Below are 18,516 nucleotides of genomic sequence, written 5' to 3' on the forward strand. Positions count from 1 at the left end.
CTTTACTCATTGTTTTTCCTAACCTATTGAAATGATTGCATCTCACAGCATTGACGTGCAACATGAACACTCTACCTTCACATTTTAAGAATGGCAACAATACCCCTATTAGCAAAGTGTAATCATCAGCTTGGTAGTTTATCTCAAGCCCTGTTAAATATTTCTAAAGCAGAGCTAGGATTCTTCTTGGCACCCTCTAAATTACAAATGCTCATACTGTATATAGCTCAGGATGATGTGTTTTGTGAAGTTCCTCAATGACCATGCATATTGGACTCACCCTTCCATTTGACCTCAGCTCCGGATAGATGACAAAGACATGACGCGCACATCCTCTGTGGGCATCATGTGTAGAATTACTCAATAGACCGTAAGCCTTTAGTTTAATTTATTTGCAAACCAGTTCCACCCGTGTTATTAAAGTGATCCATCAGGTTCTGGTTTGAAGGCATGATTGATGGGAATTGTTTCACAGCACAAAGCCAGCTCTTCCGGCTTCGGTTGGTCATTGAGATTCTCCCCTGCCTTTCCTCTGTCTCCTCTTGTTTCCTTTATGGGCACCAGAGCCAGCGTATGCCTGCTTCCCACAGATACCCCGTCCCCTGGTTTAGCATCTGCCAGCCTTTGCCAACCGTATCTTCCTGCATGCTGTCCCCCATACAGCTGCAGCCATAACATGAGTGGTCCATTTCTATCATTCTCATGGGAGATATCTCTGTCAACAAATGACAATAAATTAGAATGGTAGAGAAGTATGTTAGTACACATTAATGAGAGGATTGAGCTATTCATTTCTAGTCTACTTTTTCCTCATATCTAGTTGTTCTTTTTCTTGGATCGAGAAGATGAACTGTGGACGAAAGTACTCTCTCCTCCTTGCCAGACCACTGTCACTAATTCACCACTGTTCTTGAGGAGTTACTCTGGAGGCAATTGAGGGGTTGGGATTAGCATTAGATGGCTGTTCTTTCTTGTATATTTCAATAGATCCTCCATAGACAACCTGGTCTGTGTGCCAATCACATCGATTTATCTCATCCCACCTGTTCAACGAGAGAGGGTTAGTCGGAGTAGGCCGTTTTTGATTTGCTTCCCTGTGATATGGTTGCACCTTTTAGGAGTGAATAACCTAGAGAATATTTAAGATTTTAAAGGAATAGGACTGCCCTTGTCATGTGTTTTTAAAATGTCCTAGAAATGATCAATTCAGATTTGAATCTACCTCAATACAATCTTGTGTGTACTATCCAAGATATTATGGGACTTTTTATTTTTGGTTGCTTAAGATCTCAACTTTTGCCTGTCAGAATGTTATTTAAGTGATGTGTTAAAAATATACAGATGATTGATTGCAGTAACGTCATTATGGCAGATACATAGAAGCATCCACACAACAGCCTCAAATAGATGCCAGCTCAATTTGTTTAAGGTTCCAGTCACCATCAAACACATCGATAACATAACTGTGTTGGGATTCTCACCTGACACCTATCCCTTACAAACACATCGATGGAACCTCCTTTGGGATGCTATTAGCCTCCATGTAAAGACAATAATGGTCACTTTGTACATCACTAATGGAAATATTGTTATTGTTGTGCTATACCTTAGCCATCTTTAAGGGACATGTCCACATTCTGGTATTGTGTTTCCATTGTACTGATTCCCGTAAAGTCTGTAGAATTAGGGGTATAGGGAGGGGAAGTGAAACGATCCAATTTCGGGGTGAAATGCATCGATTTTCCCCACAGGGCTTGTACATCACAATGCATCATTGGATTTTTTTTGTTGGCGAAACTACACCATATTGAGTAATAAAGAGACTAGTACTGTAAATCAGAAATCAAAGAAAATATACCGTAACTGTTCTAGGGTAATGAACATTCGTTTAGCCAAATCTAGATTTAGAAACATTTTGTAAGACAGAATAACAATTACATGTAATATATATATTAATCAACTTTGACGGAAAATTTGTTATACTGTTCATACTCTCTCATTATCTCTTCTGGAGCAATATAAACATCGCCTAGTCAATGTATGGGGTCATTTTGTTGCTACACTGGTCAATGAAACTCACAGTAGGTATGCCAGGTGAGTGAAACTTAAAGAAATGTCTAGGCGCCAAATCTATATATTTTTATCAGTTTATCAGCTTTTCAGCTGCCCCAAAATTCAATCAGAAACCAAATTGTACTAAAATGACAGCAAGCACTTGTTTGGAAACAGCAAAGTTTATTGCACAGTAGCAACCGCATCACAAGATCAATACTATATTTCAATCCAAAAAGAAAATGTTGAAGACTTTGAACACTTCATTTCAATGGAAAGTCAGATCTGATTTTCCCATTTTATGAAATGTGGTGTTAAATCAAACGGCATCAAACTGCACACCTTGGTTCACAGTCTTGTTTGTGTGTCTGTAAGTAATGTTAGCTGCTCACTGGAAGCGCCAGCAGCAGACTGGCTGTGTGACTTTGTACCACGGCGGAGGAGGGGGAGCACTGGCTGGTTTCTAGGAGGTGATGGACACCATGTTGTTGGGACTCAGGATTTCAATCCAATAACCATCAGGGTCTTGGATAAACGCCAAGCCTTTCATTTTACCTGAGACACAAACGCACACACAGCGACCTCATATCCTCAGTTCAAGACCCAAGTCATGTAACAGTTCTTTTTTTTTTTTTTACCATAACTAACTTGCAATTGTAAGAATGTCTTTGTAACATTAGCCAGAAGCTTTGAATTGGTGTTGAAAGCAACAGTTCACCTATCTCAACAGGAGTTTTGCACCCCAGAATTAGCTCTTTTCAACTTTCTGATTATTGATGCTGTGAATCTTATTTTAAAAATTCCATTTTTGGAATTCCATCTAGGCTTACCATCATCTGGTTTCTTGACGAATGTGACCCCCTGCTCTTCAAACACTTTGCAGGCAGCAAAGACATCAGGTACAGCAATACCGATATGACCTGCCCAATAGAGTAACAGCGCAAGATAAAATGTGACTGGTTATATGTTGAAAGGGTTTTAGATATTAAAAACACACACATAGACAAACTAATGAAGCATACTCACCGAAGCCACGAGGATCCGAGTTACCGTTGTGATAAGACTGGTTCTCGTCACTCTCAGAACCCCAGTTACTGGAGGGTAGAAGAGCCCAGGGACAGGAGAGAGGGGCGCAGGCCAGAGAGGAGACAACTGGTCAAATCCTGGTCTTTATCCAACCATTCAATAATTGGGTTGGTAATTGAAACGATTCATGAAATAGTGGATGAAGAGTCGTAACCCCCCACACACTGTGTATTGCTTTGGGAGTCTTGAAAAGTGAGATTATTTTGAATTGTCAGTTTAACAGTGTTCCGTTAACATAATGGGGGGGGGGTCTCATTCTGTTTCTACTTTGATTTAATATAATTGATAAAGTGTGGATTTTCATTCATAAAGAGTATTTTTTGCGAGCTTGGACACCAAAATATACAACTTGGATTTCTTCCTAAAAAGTAGGGCAAAAAGGATGTCCCCATGTTTTCAGAATGGTTTGCCAGTTAGGACAACTACACATGAGACAACTACGGGCCCCGTTTCATGCGAGGAAGCCGGTTAGTGAGTCAACGGTTGCTCTTACTGCGTCAGCTCGATGGTGGCTCTCCTGGAGAAGGTCCAGGCAGTCTTCTCCTTCACCTCGGAGGGGATCTCCTTCTTGTCCTCATAGCCCAAGAAGAAGAGTGAGAAGCGCATGGCGGGGAAGTCGAATTTCTGCAGTAGCCTGGTGGATACGGAGACATACAAATATGTTCAACTGAACCATGTGTTTGTGTACATGCTCTACATTCTGTTTAGCTGTCCGTCTTGGGGACTTGCTGGAGACACTAGGCATCAGACATTAATTACAACGACAATGGGGCCTTATAAAGTACTGAAAACAGAAAATCAGCAGAATAAGAATTTTTACTCTACAGGGTTGGAATATATAATCCCATATAAAGTAGGCTTTATATAGGAATATATATTCCTACTATAAATGAATTGAAAACAAGAAGCAAAAAACTAAGTCATTTTATACATTTGTTTTCTTTCAGACGGAACGATTATTAACATTACATCCCCAATGATGAATTCAGTTCTACTTAATCACAATAACTCAATGAGAGAGGATTTATTTCAGAATCCTAATAGGCAAAATATGCAAACATTAAAAATAAATCTGCCTTTTTGTTATATTGAAAAAGGAAATTATCTGATAATAATTATTATACTTAATTAAATGTAATACAGCTACAAGCTTCATGGTGTTTTTTGTACTAAGTTAGTTAAAGCAGAGCTCTTTAACTAACCTAATATATTTGTTCTAATGTATTTGATCTCTCCAACCTGTTTTAAACAATAGGTACAGAACATGGAGTTATGAAATAAAACTCTTAGAAATGCCTGAATCACCAACTCATTGAGCTCAGAATATAATGGGCCATAAATAAAGCCATGCGGAAATGGCAGCGTAACCGGCAAACACAACCAACAAACGCAGACACCACAACATGTCCCACAGGAACACACGAGACACCCACTAAAGAATATGTTTATGCACCCATAGACCAACATTAATACCCTTTATAACTTATTGCGCCACTGTATTTTGCTCTGTATTAAAGTAAATGTAGTCTCATGACATTAGTTTGCTCAAACTACTTCCATTAAGCAAAGTGATCTGAATGAAACTGTAAACACGAGGGTCAAAACACTGTGTTTAGGGGCTTTAGGGGCGTTTATCAGGACGTAGTCGAGGAATCACTCAAAGACTGCCCGGCAGGATACACTGATGCATCCTCTGTCCCCAAGCAATTGTGCGAGACATTCCAGTCAGACTTACGTCATTCCCAGGATTCTGGTGTAGAAGTCCAACGATTTGACCGGATCTTTCACCCGTAGCATGGTCTGCTGCATCATGAAGTCCTGAAACAGCAGAGACACCCATCAGTGGTCATGCATCAGAACTAAGTGAATGCATCAGTGGTCATGTATTAGATGCCCGGCTGACTCAGTGGTCATACATTAGAGGCCCTGGCTGCCTCAGTGGTCATACATTAGAGGCCCTGGCTGCCTCAGTGGTCATACATTAGATGCCCGGCTGCCTCAGTGGTCATACATTAGAGGCCCTGGCTGCCTCAGTGGTCATACATTAGAGGCCCTGGCTGCCTCAGTGGTCATACATTAGAGGCCCTGGCTGCCTCATTGGTCATACATTAGAGGCCCTGGCTGCCTCAGTGGTCATGCATTAGCCCCGCCTGTAAATCACTTATTAAGGCCCAATCCCATTTCTATCTTTTCCTTCCCCTTACCCCTCCCGCTTGTTTTGAAGGGGTACCTTACCCCTTCAAAACAAGGGGGAGGGGTAAGGGGAAAGGTTAAGGGGTAGAAATGGGATTGGACCTTAACCAGCTGTCGTCGGAGATCATAAAAGTATCTTGAAAATTGGTCTCTAGTTTTGAAGTCTATATTACTTCGCATTGGGTGAACACCATCAGCATACCCTGGTCGATAATACAACCGTTCACCTCACTGGGCGACGGCTAGACAGGGATCATGGCAAGTCGGTGCTACGACTTCTGAAGAGACAGTTATTTAATTTTCTCTCTCATGTACAGTAAATGCAGAGATTGGCCAATAGGTCATTAACGTTTGAAGGGAGGTTGGTATTGTGGTGATGTCCTTTCCTTCTTGCTACCCTCTGCACCAGCAGGTGCAAGGGGAATGAGTGAGTCCTTTCCAGCTCACTGCTTGTGTAAGCGTCGGCGGTTGGGCAAAAGTGTGTCTGGACCAGTCAAGAAACGGGTCAATTTATTGATGCATGGACGCAAATTAATCCAGGAAAGACCATGCCCATAATGATACACATGCTATTCTAAAAACATCCTTTCCAGTTGCAGCCTTTCCTACACATATCTGAGCCAGATTTCAATGCACTTGAATATCTCCCTGTAAACAGGGAGATATTCAAAGGCTATGATTTTTTTTTTGCAGCTTTCAGGTCATCACCCTGGCCCCTGTCCCATCTTGCTACATCGCATCCCAGCCAGCAGAATCCTAGGTCCCCTCTCCTCTTAACCTCCACATTCCAATCATCCAGACCTCCTCTCCTCAGCCTGTAACCCTGTAATAAAGACGGTGAATATTGTACTGTGTATAATAGCTGTTCTGACTAGAGTAGTCAACAGAGCAGCAAGCACAGAGCAGTTCAATTCTAGTAAGCCTTCAGTGTTAAACTCTCACGTTTGGTTTTACTGGTTTTATGTCATAAACCTTTTTCCCTTATTATATCACAAACACATGCTAGGGTAAACCCGTTTCTCTCTCCCCTCAGTAAGGACATGATATAAGAATGCACTCTGTGAGACAAGGTCGTCATTCATTAATATGGATATTTATGGTAGTAACCTTTAAGCCCAACTATCTTCCAACTATAGGACATATCCAATATCCATATTCGAGGGGATTTGAAGTAGAAAAAGAGAAAAAATTAAGCAAGTATGTGTCCATAGAATGTTTTGAATCTTGCTTCAATGAGTCAATGCTTGACGTTAACGTAGGGCTCATGCCCCCGGTGTGAATGCAGGTATGTCGCAGGCATTCATAATCGATTATCGAGTCATCATGACTTGATCCTTAAGACGTTACAGCAAAGTAACTGCGAGATAAGAGCTCGAATGACCTCGCCAGGAATACTTTTTGGCCCATTGCGATAACACGATAATAAAGGTAAGTTGCGTAAACAACGGAAAAAGTAGGAGGCCTAACACTGTTGGCTTCACCTGCAAATCGAATCAGCATAGCCGACCATTGGCCTGCCAACCAACACAGATATGCACAGTCAACCTTTAAAACTTGAACATGTTAAGTTTAATGAAACAGTTCGTTTGTCAGGTGCTTTCAAACGCAACCGGGCTATATATACACACACGACTGGAACTGTCAGCCATCGTTTGTATGGGGAGGAAGCCAAACGTGCAGTTTTTGGTAGTGTTTGAAGGAAGACGAATACAAATTTGAAGTTAGTTTCAGAAACTTGAAACAAGACCAACCGCCCTACCTTCGTGATAGGATTTCCATCTTTGCAAGCTGCTACCACGGCCTCTTCCGAGAGTCCTTGGTCACTCATTCTTTCCGATATAGACAACGTAATGTCGAGGCGAGGGAGCTCGGCTAGGCGGGGTGTAGGAATGACAGAAGGCGGTACGTCGGCTCTCAAACCAGAAAGTATCGCGAAGCCAGATCACCGATCATGCTCGTCTGTGGATGGGCGCACTCGAACGCGTAATGGTGCTTTTGTGATTACCCCATATGGGCTGGCCGCGGTTAAGGCACAGGTGGGAGTTTGCATTTAGCCCGTACCATTCAGATGTCCACTTGATTAATTTCACAAATCTGATTTCGGATTAATATCTAAAGTTTTTATCAAACAAGCTAATATCCGGGTTAACGGAACGTTTCACTTTCTTCATATTTATTTCGAACCAGGTTGCTAACCTTGCAGGCCAGGATCTGTACTCAAGTAATTAGACGTTTTGAAATAGACAACGTGTTGGCTGGCCACTGGAAAGTCGGTCTATACATCCTTCTGAAAGCTAAATCCCGCAAATTAGTCATCAGGTAACGTGGCGTAACTCCGCCCGTTGCAGGTGATGCTTTCTGGCCCAGCCTCTGTGTAGCCTGGCACCGCCCACCTACCTACTTCCGCTCAATTTTCATTTCACTTCAAATGAAATAAAGTACGATGCACCAGCTACTACGATGTGTAGCCATAACATAGGACTATGGCTCTTCTTACGATTAATATTTCGTTAACATATATATAATGCACTTTTCATTGGAGAAACGTGTTTTCAGTTGTCAACGTTGGATATTCAAAAAGTATGATATTTACCAATTTCTACATAATTACCTGTAAACTAGATAATGATCTCTCAGTATTGTAACTTTATTTAAAAAAAGCAAACTTTTTCCACCAACTTCAACGCATGAAATAAAAGCACAGCAAGCCATGGGTAGTATTGTTTTTCTGTTTGTTTTAATTACAGGGGAGGGATATATTGGTTGTATGGTCTAAATGGAAATAGAGTAGAAGGCTTAAGTTAATTACCACAGTATTTAGATGACAGACATGATCAGGATCTGGTTTTCAAAATAAAATGAATGAGGATGCATCAGGAAGGTATTGGCTGCATCACTAGTCCTAGATACAGAAGGCTTGATAGTGTGAAGAATTTCAGCTTAATTTGTCCTGAGTTAGGAGTTGCTCACACAGGAACAACCTGATTAATATTTTCTATATATACCTTTTTTTAAATTCTTTAAATTCTTACTTTAGCTGAACAAACACTAATAAAGTTATGTAAACTTCTAAAGATCACAGTGGTTTAAATCGCTTCACCATCAGTGATGCCCTGCTACCTGCAGGCAGCACGGCTTGGATCTTTAAAAATAAAATAATTAGGCTCCCCTTCTAGGTGGTGTTGCAGGCAGTGGCGTCCATTTGCCCAAGGCTAGACTGCTGTAACGGTTCTTTCCTACAGAACAGTAGAATTGAAACAGTCCGCCCTTCACCTTAGTGCTGTCTTGTGTAAAAAAAACAACATGTAAAACCACGGTTTCCAACAAATTATCACAGCCCTCTACATCTAGGAAACTAAATAACATTAACAGGAAGTAGGAAGGAGAAAGTAAAATAAGCCCTTTTTATAAAACGGTACTGTTGGAAACGGACGTTGATGGTTATCATCTCCATCTTTCGTCTGATCAGGGAGAACAATACTTTAGTAGCTGCGACCAAACAGTGTGTAATATTTGGCAGGCTCTTGGCCGCAGAGACACATCTGTCCAGGCTGCAGCGTCTTCAGGGGGTTGAAGGGGATACAAAGGCCCTTGGCTCCCATGGAGGGGGCCCCGGCCTCCAAGTCCTGGTCCCTGAGGAGATGAACAGACAGTTTCAGGTCTCCCACCCATTTTTTATTTGATAACTAAAAGCAGAGATTGTTGGTATCCGGAACTAAACTAACGATACAACTGCCCACCGTCATGCTATCAAAAGCAACCTATATTCACGCACAACAGTGCAATTAAACGCAACTGAAGTGGTCCAACTGCTTATCAACTATTACGTCCATGTCTACTTTATTAGACAAACTCTACTTTTATAGTAGCTTCTTAAGTCACATTTCCTTTGGGGCACTGCGCTGAGTCAGTGATTGATGCTGTTAAATCACATCAATATTAACTCAAGGTACATTTATCGTCCAATTTATCGGGCGTAGGGGACACGAATTGTAAACATTTTCTTCTGTTTTCACTCACTTTGTTGTGGTCTTCTTGATCCAATCTTCACACTTAATTGCTCCGCAGAACGGAATCTGGACAATCTGGATAATAATAACAAATAATGAAAAACAAGAAACATACATCACATGAAAACACACATGCAAGAGGATTCATGTGTGTGGATGCAAGTAAGTGTGTCAAATCACAGGATTTGTGTGTGTGGACTTACCCTGCCCTGTTCTAGTTCTTTCTGCAACTGCTCCATTGTTTCGGCTGTCACCATGTGTTTCTTTAAGTCAGCGGATGCCCTGGGGGAGAGAGAGAGACACAAAATGTAGGTTTATGCTTAATCATAAGTGGGCGTTTTTTAAACTGCCCCCTCAATCTGCTGTTCAAGTCACACCTGGTGAACAGGTTGTTCTGGATGTCTTCCAACATGGTCGTCAGAGTTTTCACCACATCAGCCTCGGGAACGGTGTGCTTCTCTCCGGTGTCTCGTCGCACAACCACACACTGGTGTTGCTTCACGTCCTTAGGACCCACCTCAAGACGGATCGGCACTCCCTGCACAGACAAAGTCCAACCTCACTGAACAGTTGGAAGAGGACCAATCTAATAGTAATAATAAATGATATAGTGCCTTTCTAGGACTAAAAGTCGCTTTACACTGAGGGGTGGTGGTGGTGGTAAAACAAACAACAGATGTGCAGCACTGACACACGGGGGGGTGGGGGGGCTAAGAGAAGGCAGCGGAGAAAAGATGGCTCTTGAGGCGGGATTGGAAAACGAGTCCCAGAGCCTCGGAGCTGCCCTCTCTATCAGAACCCACGTCCGAAGGCTCACCTTCAGCTCCCAGTGGTTGAACTTCCAGCCCGGGGAGTAGTTGTCCCTGACGTCAGCCTTGACACGGATGTCGGCCTTGAGCAAGCAGCTGTTGTACTGGGTGCATTTGGCCAGCAGCAGGTCCTTCTCCGCCTCGGGCAGGGAGGCAGTGATACCGCACGGGATGATGATGACCTGGGAGCCAACGCAGGGCGGCCAGACGGGTTACAACTACAGTGGACTACTATGGGCACTAGGCATTTGTTGTGTATGTGTGTGTGTGGAGGCTTGTCATGGTATCATTGGTTTGATACAGTGTGCGGAACGAGCCTTCATACCATACTATGCACTTTCCCCATGTACAAATTGTGCGCCGACAATATGTATATATGGTGCGAGTCTAAGTACCAAAGGTCCAGAATGCTTTCAAAATAATATTTTATCGCTGGACATATTCACATAAGATAATATAGGATCATGTCAACAGGAATATAAGTAAAGAATTAAAGACACGACAGAGAACTGGAATGGTTTTCAAGAAGAACTTGTGTAACCTCGAACTCGGATATACAGAAACATGGATTTGTGCACACAATAGACCATGCCTGCAGGCAAAGAAAAATTGGATATCCATTCCCTGCATAGAAGTGATAAAATCACATGATAATCTGCCTGGCTGCCTTGTTTCATGATCCTCCTGGCTAGTAATAACATTGATACAAATCAAGGTTATTTTAAACAGTAATGATAGTGTGTCGCTGCTTGTACCTGCAGACAGGCCACCCTAGGGGGCAACACCAGCCCCATGTTGTCTCCGTGGACCATGGTGAGAACCCCAATGGTTCTGGTGGTGATGCCCCAGGAGTTCTGGAAGGCAAACTGCTTCTCTCCAGGCTTCTTTGGGTCCTCAAAAACGATCTCAAACATCTTGGAGAAATTCTGCCCCAGATGGTGGGAAGTGGCTCCCTGAGGACAACAGAACATCAGAACGAGCATTAAAAGGATATCTTTGGGATATTTCAACCAGGACCCTATTTTCCGATCATTTTCTCCTTTAACACATACATGGCTAAAGGCCAAATAGTTATACTGTTAATTTGGTTGAGTAGCAAACAACATTACATTTCTAGAAATGGCATTGGAGACGGGCACACAGAAGTACAAACTTGAATAAAGAAGTACTCAAGTACTCTTTTTATGTTGATACATGAAGTTATCACGTGAAGTTAACATTATGTATGATCATAGACACCCGCTGCACATGCACAGGCACAACACATGCAGGCTTCCGGCTGTCCTAGGGCCTGAGGCGTACCTGGATGGCCCTGCCGCTGGCAGAGATGAAGGCCTCGACGGTGGTGGTGTAGTCTCCTCCTGCAAACTTCTCCTTCTCAGTCTTGCGCCCTCGCACCACGGGGATGGCCAGCAGCTCTTCGTACACCCTGGCATACAGCTCCAGGATCTCCATCACCTACACATAGTATTGGACCACATTGGATACCCCGCCGATGTCTTACTCGGGACACATTCCCGCACTGAGGGTCAGTGCATATTTTTGTGCAAAAAGGTGCATGGGTGTCTGACCTCGACTACTGCCTCCTCCCTGGTGGCGAACGCCGTGTGTCCCTCCTGCCACAGGAACTCTCTGGTCCTCAGGAAGGGCTGGGGATGTTTGAACTCCCACCTCTGGATGGGGAGCAAGTGGGGAGGGGTGAAAGCGTTAGAAAGTTAACGTGGCGGTGAACCCACAATCATTTTTTTTTTTTATATATAATTGGTTTTAAACTTGATCTTCACTTCAACTTGAACTTGGTTCAACTGTTACTGAAATTATACCGTCGTTCAGAGAAAATGGGTGTAAATGTGTACGTATGAAGCTGAATACATAATCAAACTAAAAACGGTAAGTGTACTAACCCCCTAAAGTTATAAGTGATTTACAGTCAATCTTAAATCTAAGGATAGCAGAGTGTTGACCAATACTGTAGCGGATTTTCAACCACTATAGTAGGGAGAAAGTATACCATTTAATTTTCCCACATCGTAAATTGAATTCCCCAACTCTTCATATAAGAGTTTTATATTAACGCTCTCTTCGTCAAGGTACAGACGAAGAGAGCGTAATTAAGGTATTTGTGTCGATTATGTAGCCGTACGTAAGGTATAAATATAGATGATCACTGACCACAACGTTACACCACTGGTTGAGCTTGATGGGCAGGTCTCTGTGGGACTGGACCCATTTGGCGTAGGCTGGGTACATCGCTGAACCACAATATGAAACCAAACACAGAAGATTAGTTCACAAACATTGGCGCAAAGCAGTCACCACACTCCGCCGGCACCAGAAGATCTGATCCAGAACTCCCTATTAATCTAACTTACTTTACAGCACACCTATCTGGCCAAGCTTCTACAATGAGGAGCGAGGGGAAAAAAACGTCTAGGACCAATGTTTAGCTAACCCTAGAATACAAACATCTGCCATTGGTAGAACAGATGTGTTCAGATATGTAATGTAATGAAGGGCAAAAAGGGGGAGGGGTTTCAATGCGTGATTGGGCCAGCCCAGTGGCAATTGAGAAAGAACGAATGGGCCCATTTTATGAGCCGGGCCGGTCATAAATAACATAAAGAGGACAGCTGTGACGTCGGCCCAAAGCGCACGTGGGCCCTAGGGGGAGAGCACCCGGGCTGCCAGACGGCCAGCCCAGCCCTGATGTCCGGGACGACCCTGATTGGATGAGTCTGGCCCAAACAGCCATTCCAAGCTTGTGTGCGTGTGCACGTGCGTGTGTGTGGTGTACTCACCGGTCTCACTAGTGGGTCTGACAGCGATGGGTTCAGCCAGCTCGGTATTTCCTGAACGGGTCACCCAAGCCACCTGATGAAGAACAGAGAGAGGTACAAGTCTTGAAAAATATTGAAAATGTTAAATGCCTTCTTCCAGAAACATTCAGAACCGCTGTGCCGATGATGTTACCAGGCGGCTCACTTGGTGCGTGCTTGAAACAATTATATTTTAAAAGATGACACATTATACCGCACCAGGTGTTAGTGTGTCCACCTAGATGTATGACGGATCAATGGGCAACGTTTGCTACAGTCCACTGGGTAGTCTGGTGGACTGATCTATCAGCACACATCTAAGTGGACACGCACACCGATGTCAGAAAAGGCAGATTTTCAATCAAAACGGATTCTAACGGCTAATTACCCTGGCAACTGGTGGTATAATATGTCACCTTTAAAAGGCTCACTTTTACAGCTTCGTATTCTTTACGAAAATGACAAACGGAAGTGACCGAGGAAATCTTATATCGGGTGGCCTTACTACACACACACCACCGCTTCATCGCAATGTCAAATCAGAACACACCGGCCCGCCTTACCTCCGGCGCAAAATCCTCAATGTGAGACTTCTCCTTCTCCAGGGCGGCCTGCGACACGAACATGGGGAAGTAGCAGTTCTCCACGCCCAGCTTCTTGATGCCCGCGTCAAAGAACTCCTTGATGGACTCCCAGATGGCGTAGGACCAGGGCCGCAGCACGTAGCAGCCGCTGACGTCGTAGTACTCGATCATCTCCGACTTGGTGATCACCTGGACAGAGGTAGCACACGCCAGCTGTAGGTCAGGGGACAGAACCTCTGGGGCTGTGCAATTAATCAAATCGAGTTTAAACGATTTCTTTTTTTAAGGTCTATTTATTTCATTCATTAAATGTTTATTAGAAATTCCATAACAGCTGGATACATATTTGTAACAAAAAAAATATTTTAACATTTCCTATTCGACATTTCCTTTGTTAAAGTGTTTTTTTTTTAGAGCCTTTTTTTGAGTTTTTAAACTGCGTGGGGTTTGGGATGTTGTTGGTCTTACTTGAGAGTACCAGTCTGAAAGGTTTTCTTCTTTCTTGGCTTCTAGCCCCAACCTAAAATGGAACGATACATGGAAACAAGTCAAGCACACCTCAACATGAAGAACAGGGTTGATCCAGTATGAAACGGATATGAACCTGGTGCGCTGTTCAACATGCGATTACATTAGGATCAGTGGGTTACTTGGCAAGTATTTCATGTCATCCTGAGTGTACTTTTCCTGTATACAAAGGTACTTAATTGCATCAATATTAGAGGTCCAAATATATTGGGGCTGGTTAAATAGAAAATCTAGTTTGAAGGAGAACAGATTAATCGTTCTAGAAAACACCCCCCCCATGCTTTATAGGAAGGTAAAGTCATGTTCCTGACCGTGTCTGTTTTTTGGGTCCGGATCCCTCTCCACCTGCCCCTCCCGACCCCTCCTTGCCCCCCGGGGCAGGCTTCTCCCCCTTGGCCTTCTTGGGTCCTCCTCCTCCTCCACCCTGCTTCTCACACTTGTTCTCCTTCTCCTTGCGGCTCTTCTCCTCTCCTCCAGTGGCGCCGGCCGCGGCCAAAGGCTTGTAGTCCTGGCCCGTCAGGGTCTTGTACTGGCCCTTCAGAGCCAGCAGAGCCTTGATGGCCTCGTCCACCTGTTCCTGGAACAGAGGCAAGGCAGCTGGACGGTCACCAACCTGGTGTGCTGTTAAACATGTGATTAACGTCACATCCAGGTGTTGGCAATAGAATCACAGTCGTTAAAATGTGAAGGGAGGGTAAACCACCACTCTACACAATATCGGTAATCGTCTTGTCAAAAACTCAATATATAATATTACAATGTTATAAACACGTTAGGGATATTTAAAGTATACATTTTGTAACTAACAAACTGTCACCAGTGTTGACAGCTAGTACACACACATAGATACAAAAAGGTAAAAAGAAAAAGTGCATGCAGTGCATGCTCCCAACGTCTACATTTAACATAGTAATAATCAAAATGTCTCATTGACTACCGAGCAACAGTTTTCTCCATCAGTCATAGAAAGCGTGCCACAATGAATTATTCTTCAGGCTTACCTTGGGCGCTTTCTCGCTCTTCAGCTTCCTAAGGGTTTCCCCCTGCTGAGCTACCTGCTCATACAGGCCAGCGGCCTCAGTACCGCCCGGGGCCTGGGCAACGGGTGCCTGGGCAGCTGGGGCCTTGGCAGCTGGGGCCTGGGCAGCTGGGGTGGGAGCCATCCCGGGTTTGTAGTCCTGGCCCGTTTCCTTCTTATACTCGGCCTTCAGGGCAAGCAGCTGCTTCACGGCTGCATCCACTTGGTCCTGCGAGTGCAAACATGAGAAGCAGCGCAAGACCATTATCCCTTGAAGGTTATTGCTTTATGGTTGTTTTCATTGCGGGGAAGGGCTGCATGCTCCCCTGTAAACTCCTTCAATCTAGTTCAGTTCAATCAATTCAACGCTGAAATCAGAAGGTGATTTGAGCAGGCACATCTGCCAATAAGAGGTTATGCAGGCATCAGCATGTGTTTGACCCAGAAATGAAGTAATCTAATCAAAACCAATCTACAAATGGTGTTTGTTTCTCCTTTACTATAACAGCAATGAACCCCCTGTGAAAAAAAAGAGGCTGATAAAACCAACACAGGACCACACAATGGATTCAATAGAAAAAAATCCCAAAATCCCATCTCCTCCGTGCAAGCAGATAGAAGAAAAAAAACATCACAGATGTGCTAGAATACCTTTGAGGCCTTTTCAGACTTGAGTTTCCTTACAAGCTCTCCCTGATTGGAGACCTGCTCATAAAGGCCTGAATGAGCAGAAGAGGATGAGGAGGTGGTGGAGGAAGAGGAGGAGCAGGTGGTTTTGGGGCAGGAAGGAGCAGTATTTGTGGGAGGAGTCATCCCAGGTTTATAATCCTGACCGGTGATCTGTTTGAACTCCGCCTTGAGAGCCAGGAGCTGCTTCACTGCTGCGTCAATCTGGTCCTGGAACCAGAAAGTCACAAACACACCTGTACCCATCAGTGTCTGGTTCTAAGCTTAACCTGGCTGAATAGAGCAACTCTGAACAGAAGGTTAATTGGACAAAACGAGCAGCATTTACGGTGGACACAAACAGTGATTGGACCGATGATGATAAACTCATTGTAGCAAAGATGATGCTACACTCCACCTAGGTGGCTTTTACTGGCGATGTTATAAGCCGGTTTATTGTAGTTTGTGGACGATACGAGACCTGGTGCTCTATGTTGTCGTGCAGGAGATCTCCTGGCGTGTGTGTGCCGGTGATGGCTGGTTTAACCTGTGCACGTTGACTGCTCAATGCACAACAGGTGTGCAGCCCTTCCCAGCCCCAGATTCCAATCAGTCTGACTCAGGTCAGGGGAAGCTGCTTAAGCCACCCGTAATCCCATAACAGTTCACACTCATGCAATGATTGAACTAATGTCCAATGAACACAAGAATTGATTGGACCAACAACAATGATGGGATGTTGGGATGGAAGTGTTGATGTGCACAAGCCTTGATTGGGCCAAAAGCACTAGATACAAGCAGTTATTGTCCATGGACTGTGCCGACGAGCAATGATCAGCAAATTGCTGCATACCTTGGGTACTTTTTCTGTCTTCAGTTTCCTCACAACCTCACCCTGTTGAGAGACCTGCTCATACAGGCCTACCGGAGCAGAGGAGGAGGAGGAGGTGTTGGTGGTGGTTTTGGGGCAGGGAGGAGCAGCGTTGGAGGGAGGAGTCATCCCAGGTTTATAATCCTGACCGGTGATCTGTTTGAACTCCGCCTTGAGAGCCAGGAGCTGCTTCACTGCTGCGTCAATCTGGTCCTGGTACCAGCGACAGTCACATTAACAACTTGAACCATCATTGGTGCCAAGCTCCAGGTAACCATGCCAAAGTCATGCGCCACTTAGCATAGATTCCATGATGGCAAGGAGTAGACAAAAGACGACACAAAACCAGCCTGGACTGATGACAATGAAGACTAGTCCATTATGCCGCGTTTCCACTGCAGGGTGCGGAACGGATCGGATCGCAAAGGGGCGGTAGGGAGGGGGCGGTATAGCCCAGCTCAGTTCCGAGGTCGCGTTTCCACCGCCGACAGTACCCTTTGTGGTAGGCCGGATGTCGATCGCCGCGGCAGCTACGTAAACATCGTAAACAACGTCTTCCTCCGCAAGAATGCAGACGAACGTCTCCACCTCCTTGTTCGCCCAAGCAAGCTTTTTACGCGACATGTTAATTGTAAAGAATAATACCTCGAGGCTACTGTTTGTTTGTTTTTATCCCCGCGTCACCCGGAAGTGACGATTCTGTCGACCAATCAACGGAGGGGGGGTGTAGCTAGAATTCCAGGGTACCCTTTCAGGCGTCTGGTCTCGTTTTGGGTACCGCAACGGAGGAGTCCCTAAAATGGGGTCGGAACGGGTACGGCAAAGTCCGGGTCACGCCCACTTTTGGCGGTGGAAACGCGATCCGACCCGCACCTTTGCGATCCGATCCGTTCCGCACCCTGCAGTGGAAATGCGCCATTAGTCCGGAATGAGTACAAGCAATGATGAGTACAAGCAACTATTGGACTAATGATGACGAACGCAAGTCCGTCTTGAATAATGATGAGACCAAGAACTAATTGGCCTAATGATGAATACAAGCACCTATTGAACTAATGATGAACACAAGCACCAAAAAAAAGCACCAAAAAAAAACAATGACAAAGTCATGCAAGGATTTGACCAAAGATTATGGGCACAAGCATTGAATGAATCAACAATGATTGGATTGCTCAATGTTTAGATGAGTGTTGATGGCGCAAACTCGGTTAGGGCTTAAAGTAGGTGATGAATGCTCCGATTGGTCTATTGGCAACAGACACTAGCGGTGATATGACAACCACTGATGAAGCAAAGGGTGAGTAGACAAACGATAGTGATCCAAACATCTGATAAGGTATTGACAAAAGCGATGGTTAGTGACTGCATACCTTGGGTGCTTTTTCAGCCTTAAGTTTCCTCAAAACATCTCCCTGTTGAGACACCTGCTCATACAGGCCTGAATGAGCAGATGAGGAGGAGGTCGAGGTGGTGGTGGTTTTGGGGCAGGGAGGAGCAGCGTTGGAGGGAGGAGTCATCCCAGGTTTATAATCCTGACCGGTGATCTGTTTGAACTCCGCCTTGAGAGCCAGGAGCTGCTTCACTGCTGCGTCAATCTGGTCCTGGTACCAGCGACAGTCACATTAACAACTTGAACCATCATTGGTGCCAAGCTCCAGGTAACCATGCCACAGTCATGCACCACTCAGCAAATAAGCATTGACTGGATGATGGCCAGGCAATGAGTACACAAATGACGACACAAAACCAGACTGGACTGATGAAACAAAACAAGCCCTGATTGGACTAATGATGAGGTCAAGGCAAGCACCTATTTGACTAATGACGATGAACACAAGCCCTGATTGGACCAATGATGAACACAAGTTCTAAATGGACCAATG

General features: G+C 44.4%; 2 protein-coding genes across 8 annotated transcripts in view; both read right to left on the bottom strand.

The window, feature by feature from the left end:
- Positions 1-2,215: 2,215 nt before the first annotated feature.
- On the bottom strand, positions 2,216-7,503 carry glo1 (glyoxalase 1). The gene is made up of 6 exons (XM_030377401.1): positions 7,091-7,503; positions 4,874-4,956; positions 3,632-3,772; positions 3,079-3,146; positions 2,883-2,972; positions 2,216-2,607 (listed from the first exon to the last, which is right to left on the bottom strand). Exons 1-6 carry the CDS (start codon positions 7,157-7,159, stop codon positions 2,516-2,518), a joined length of 543 nt encoding a protein of 180 aa, XP_030233261.1. The 5' UTR covers positions 7,160-7,503; the 3' UTR covers positions 2,216-2,515.
- A 543-nt stretch (positions 7,504-8,046) lies between these two features.
- Positions 8,047-18,516, bottom strand: part of eprs1 (glutamyl-prolyl-tRNA synthetase 1) — a 30,250-nt gene continuing 19,780 nt past the window's right edge. For 3 of the 7 annotated variants that reach the window (XM_030377398.1, XM_030377397.1, XM_030377396.1), the window contains 14 exons: positions 15,080-15,325; positions 14,390-14,655; positions 14,019-14,070; positions 13,530-13,739; positions 12,949-13,021; positions 12,323-12,402; positions 11,722-11,823; positions 11,453-11,608; positions 10,906-11,103; positions 10,159-10,332; positions 9,719-9,879; positions 9,545-9,623; positions 9,352-9,416; positions 8,677-8,964 (listed from right to left, as the gene is read on the bottom strand). In XM_030377398.1, coding sequence (XP_030233258.1) covers positions 8,814-8,964; positions 9,352-9,416; positions 9,545-9,623; positions 9,719-9,879; positions 10,159-10,332; positions 10,906-11,103; positions 11,453-11,608; positions 11,722-11,823; positions 12,323-12,402; positions 12,949-13,021; positions 13,530-13,739; positions 14,019-14,070; positions 14,390-14,655; positions 15,080-15,325 — 2,013 coding nt within the window. In that variant the 3' untranslated portion in view covers positions 8,677-8,813. Of the gene's footprint in view, positions 8,965-9,351; positions 9,417-9,544; positions 9,624-9,718; positions 9,880-10,158; positions 10,333-10,905; positions 11,104-11,452; positions 11,609-11,721; positions 11,824-12,322; positions 12,403-12,948; positions 13,022-13,529; positions 13,740-14,018; positions 14,071-14,389; positions 14,656-15,079; positions 15,326-15,747; positions 15,994-16,615; positions 16,847-18,003; positions 18,235-18,516 lie in introns of all 7 variants that reach the window. The other 4 variants (XM_030377391.1, XM_030377393.1, XM_030377392.1 and 1 more) reach the window with 4 other exon arrangements.

Source organism: Gadus morhua, chromosome 14 (assembly GCF_902167405.1).
Source record: "Gadus morhua chromosome 14, gadMor3.0, whole genome shotgun sequence".
NCBI classification, from domain to species: Eukaryota; Metazoa; Chordata; class Actinopteri; order Gadiformes; family Gadidae; genus Gadus; species Gadus morhua.

Bases quoted from the DNA above. Each gene is read 5' to 3' on its own strand.
- glo1 (XM_030377401.1), bottom strand. From the start codon at position 7,159: ATGAGTGACCAAGGACTCTCGGAAGAGGCCGTGGTAGCAGCTTGCAAA. The intron at 3,773-4,873 runs GTAAGTCTGACT...CGTATCCACCAG, and splicing joins ACCAGAATCCTGGGAATGAC to GCTACTGCAGAAATTCGACT. The intron at 2,608-2,882 runs GTAAGCCTAGAT...TTTGTGTCTCAG, and splicing joins CGTCAAGAAACCAGATGATG to GTAAAATGAAAGGCTTGGCG.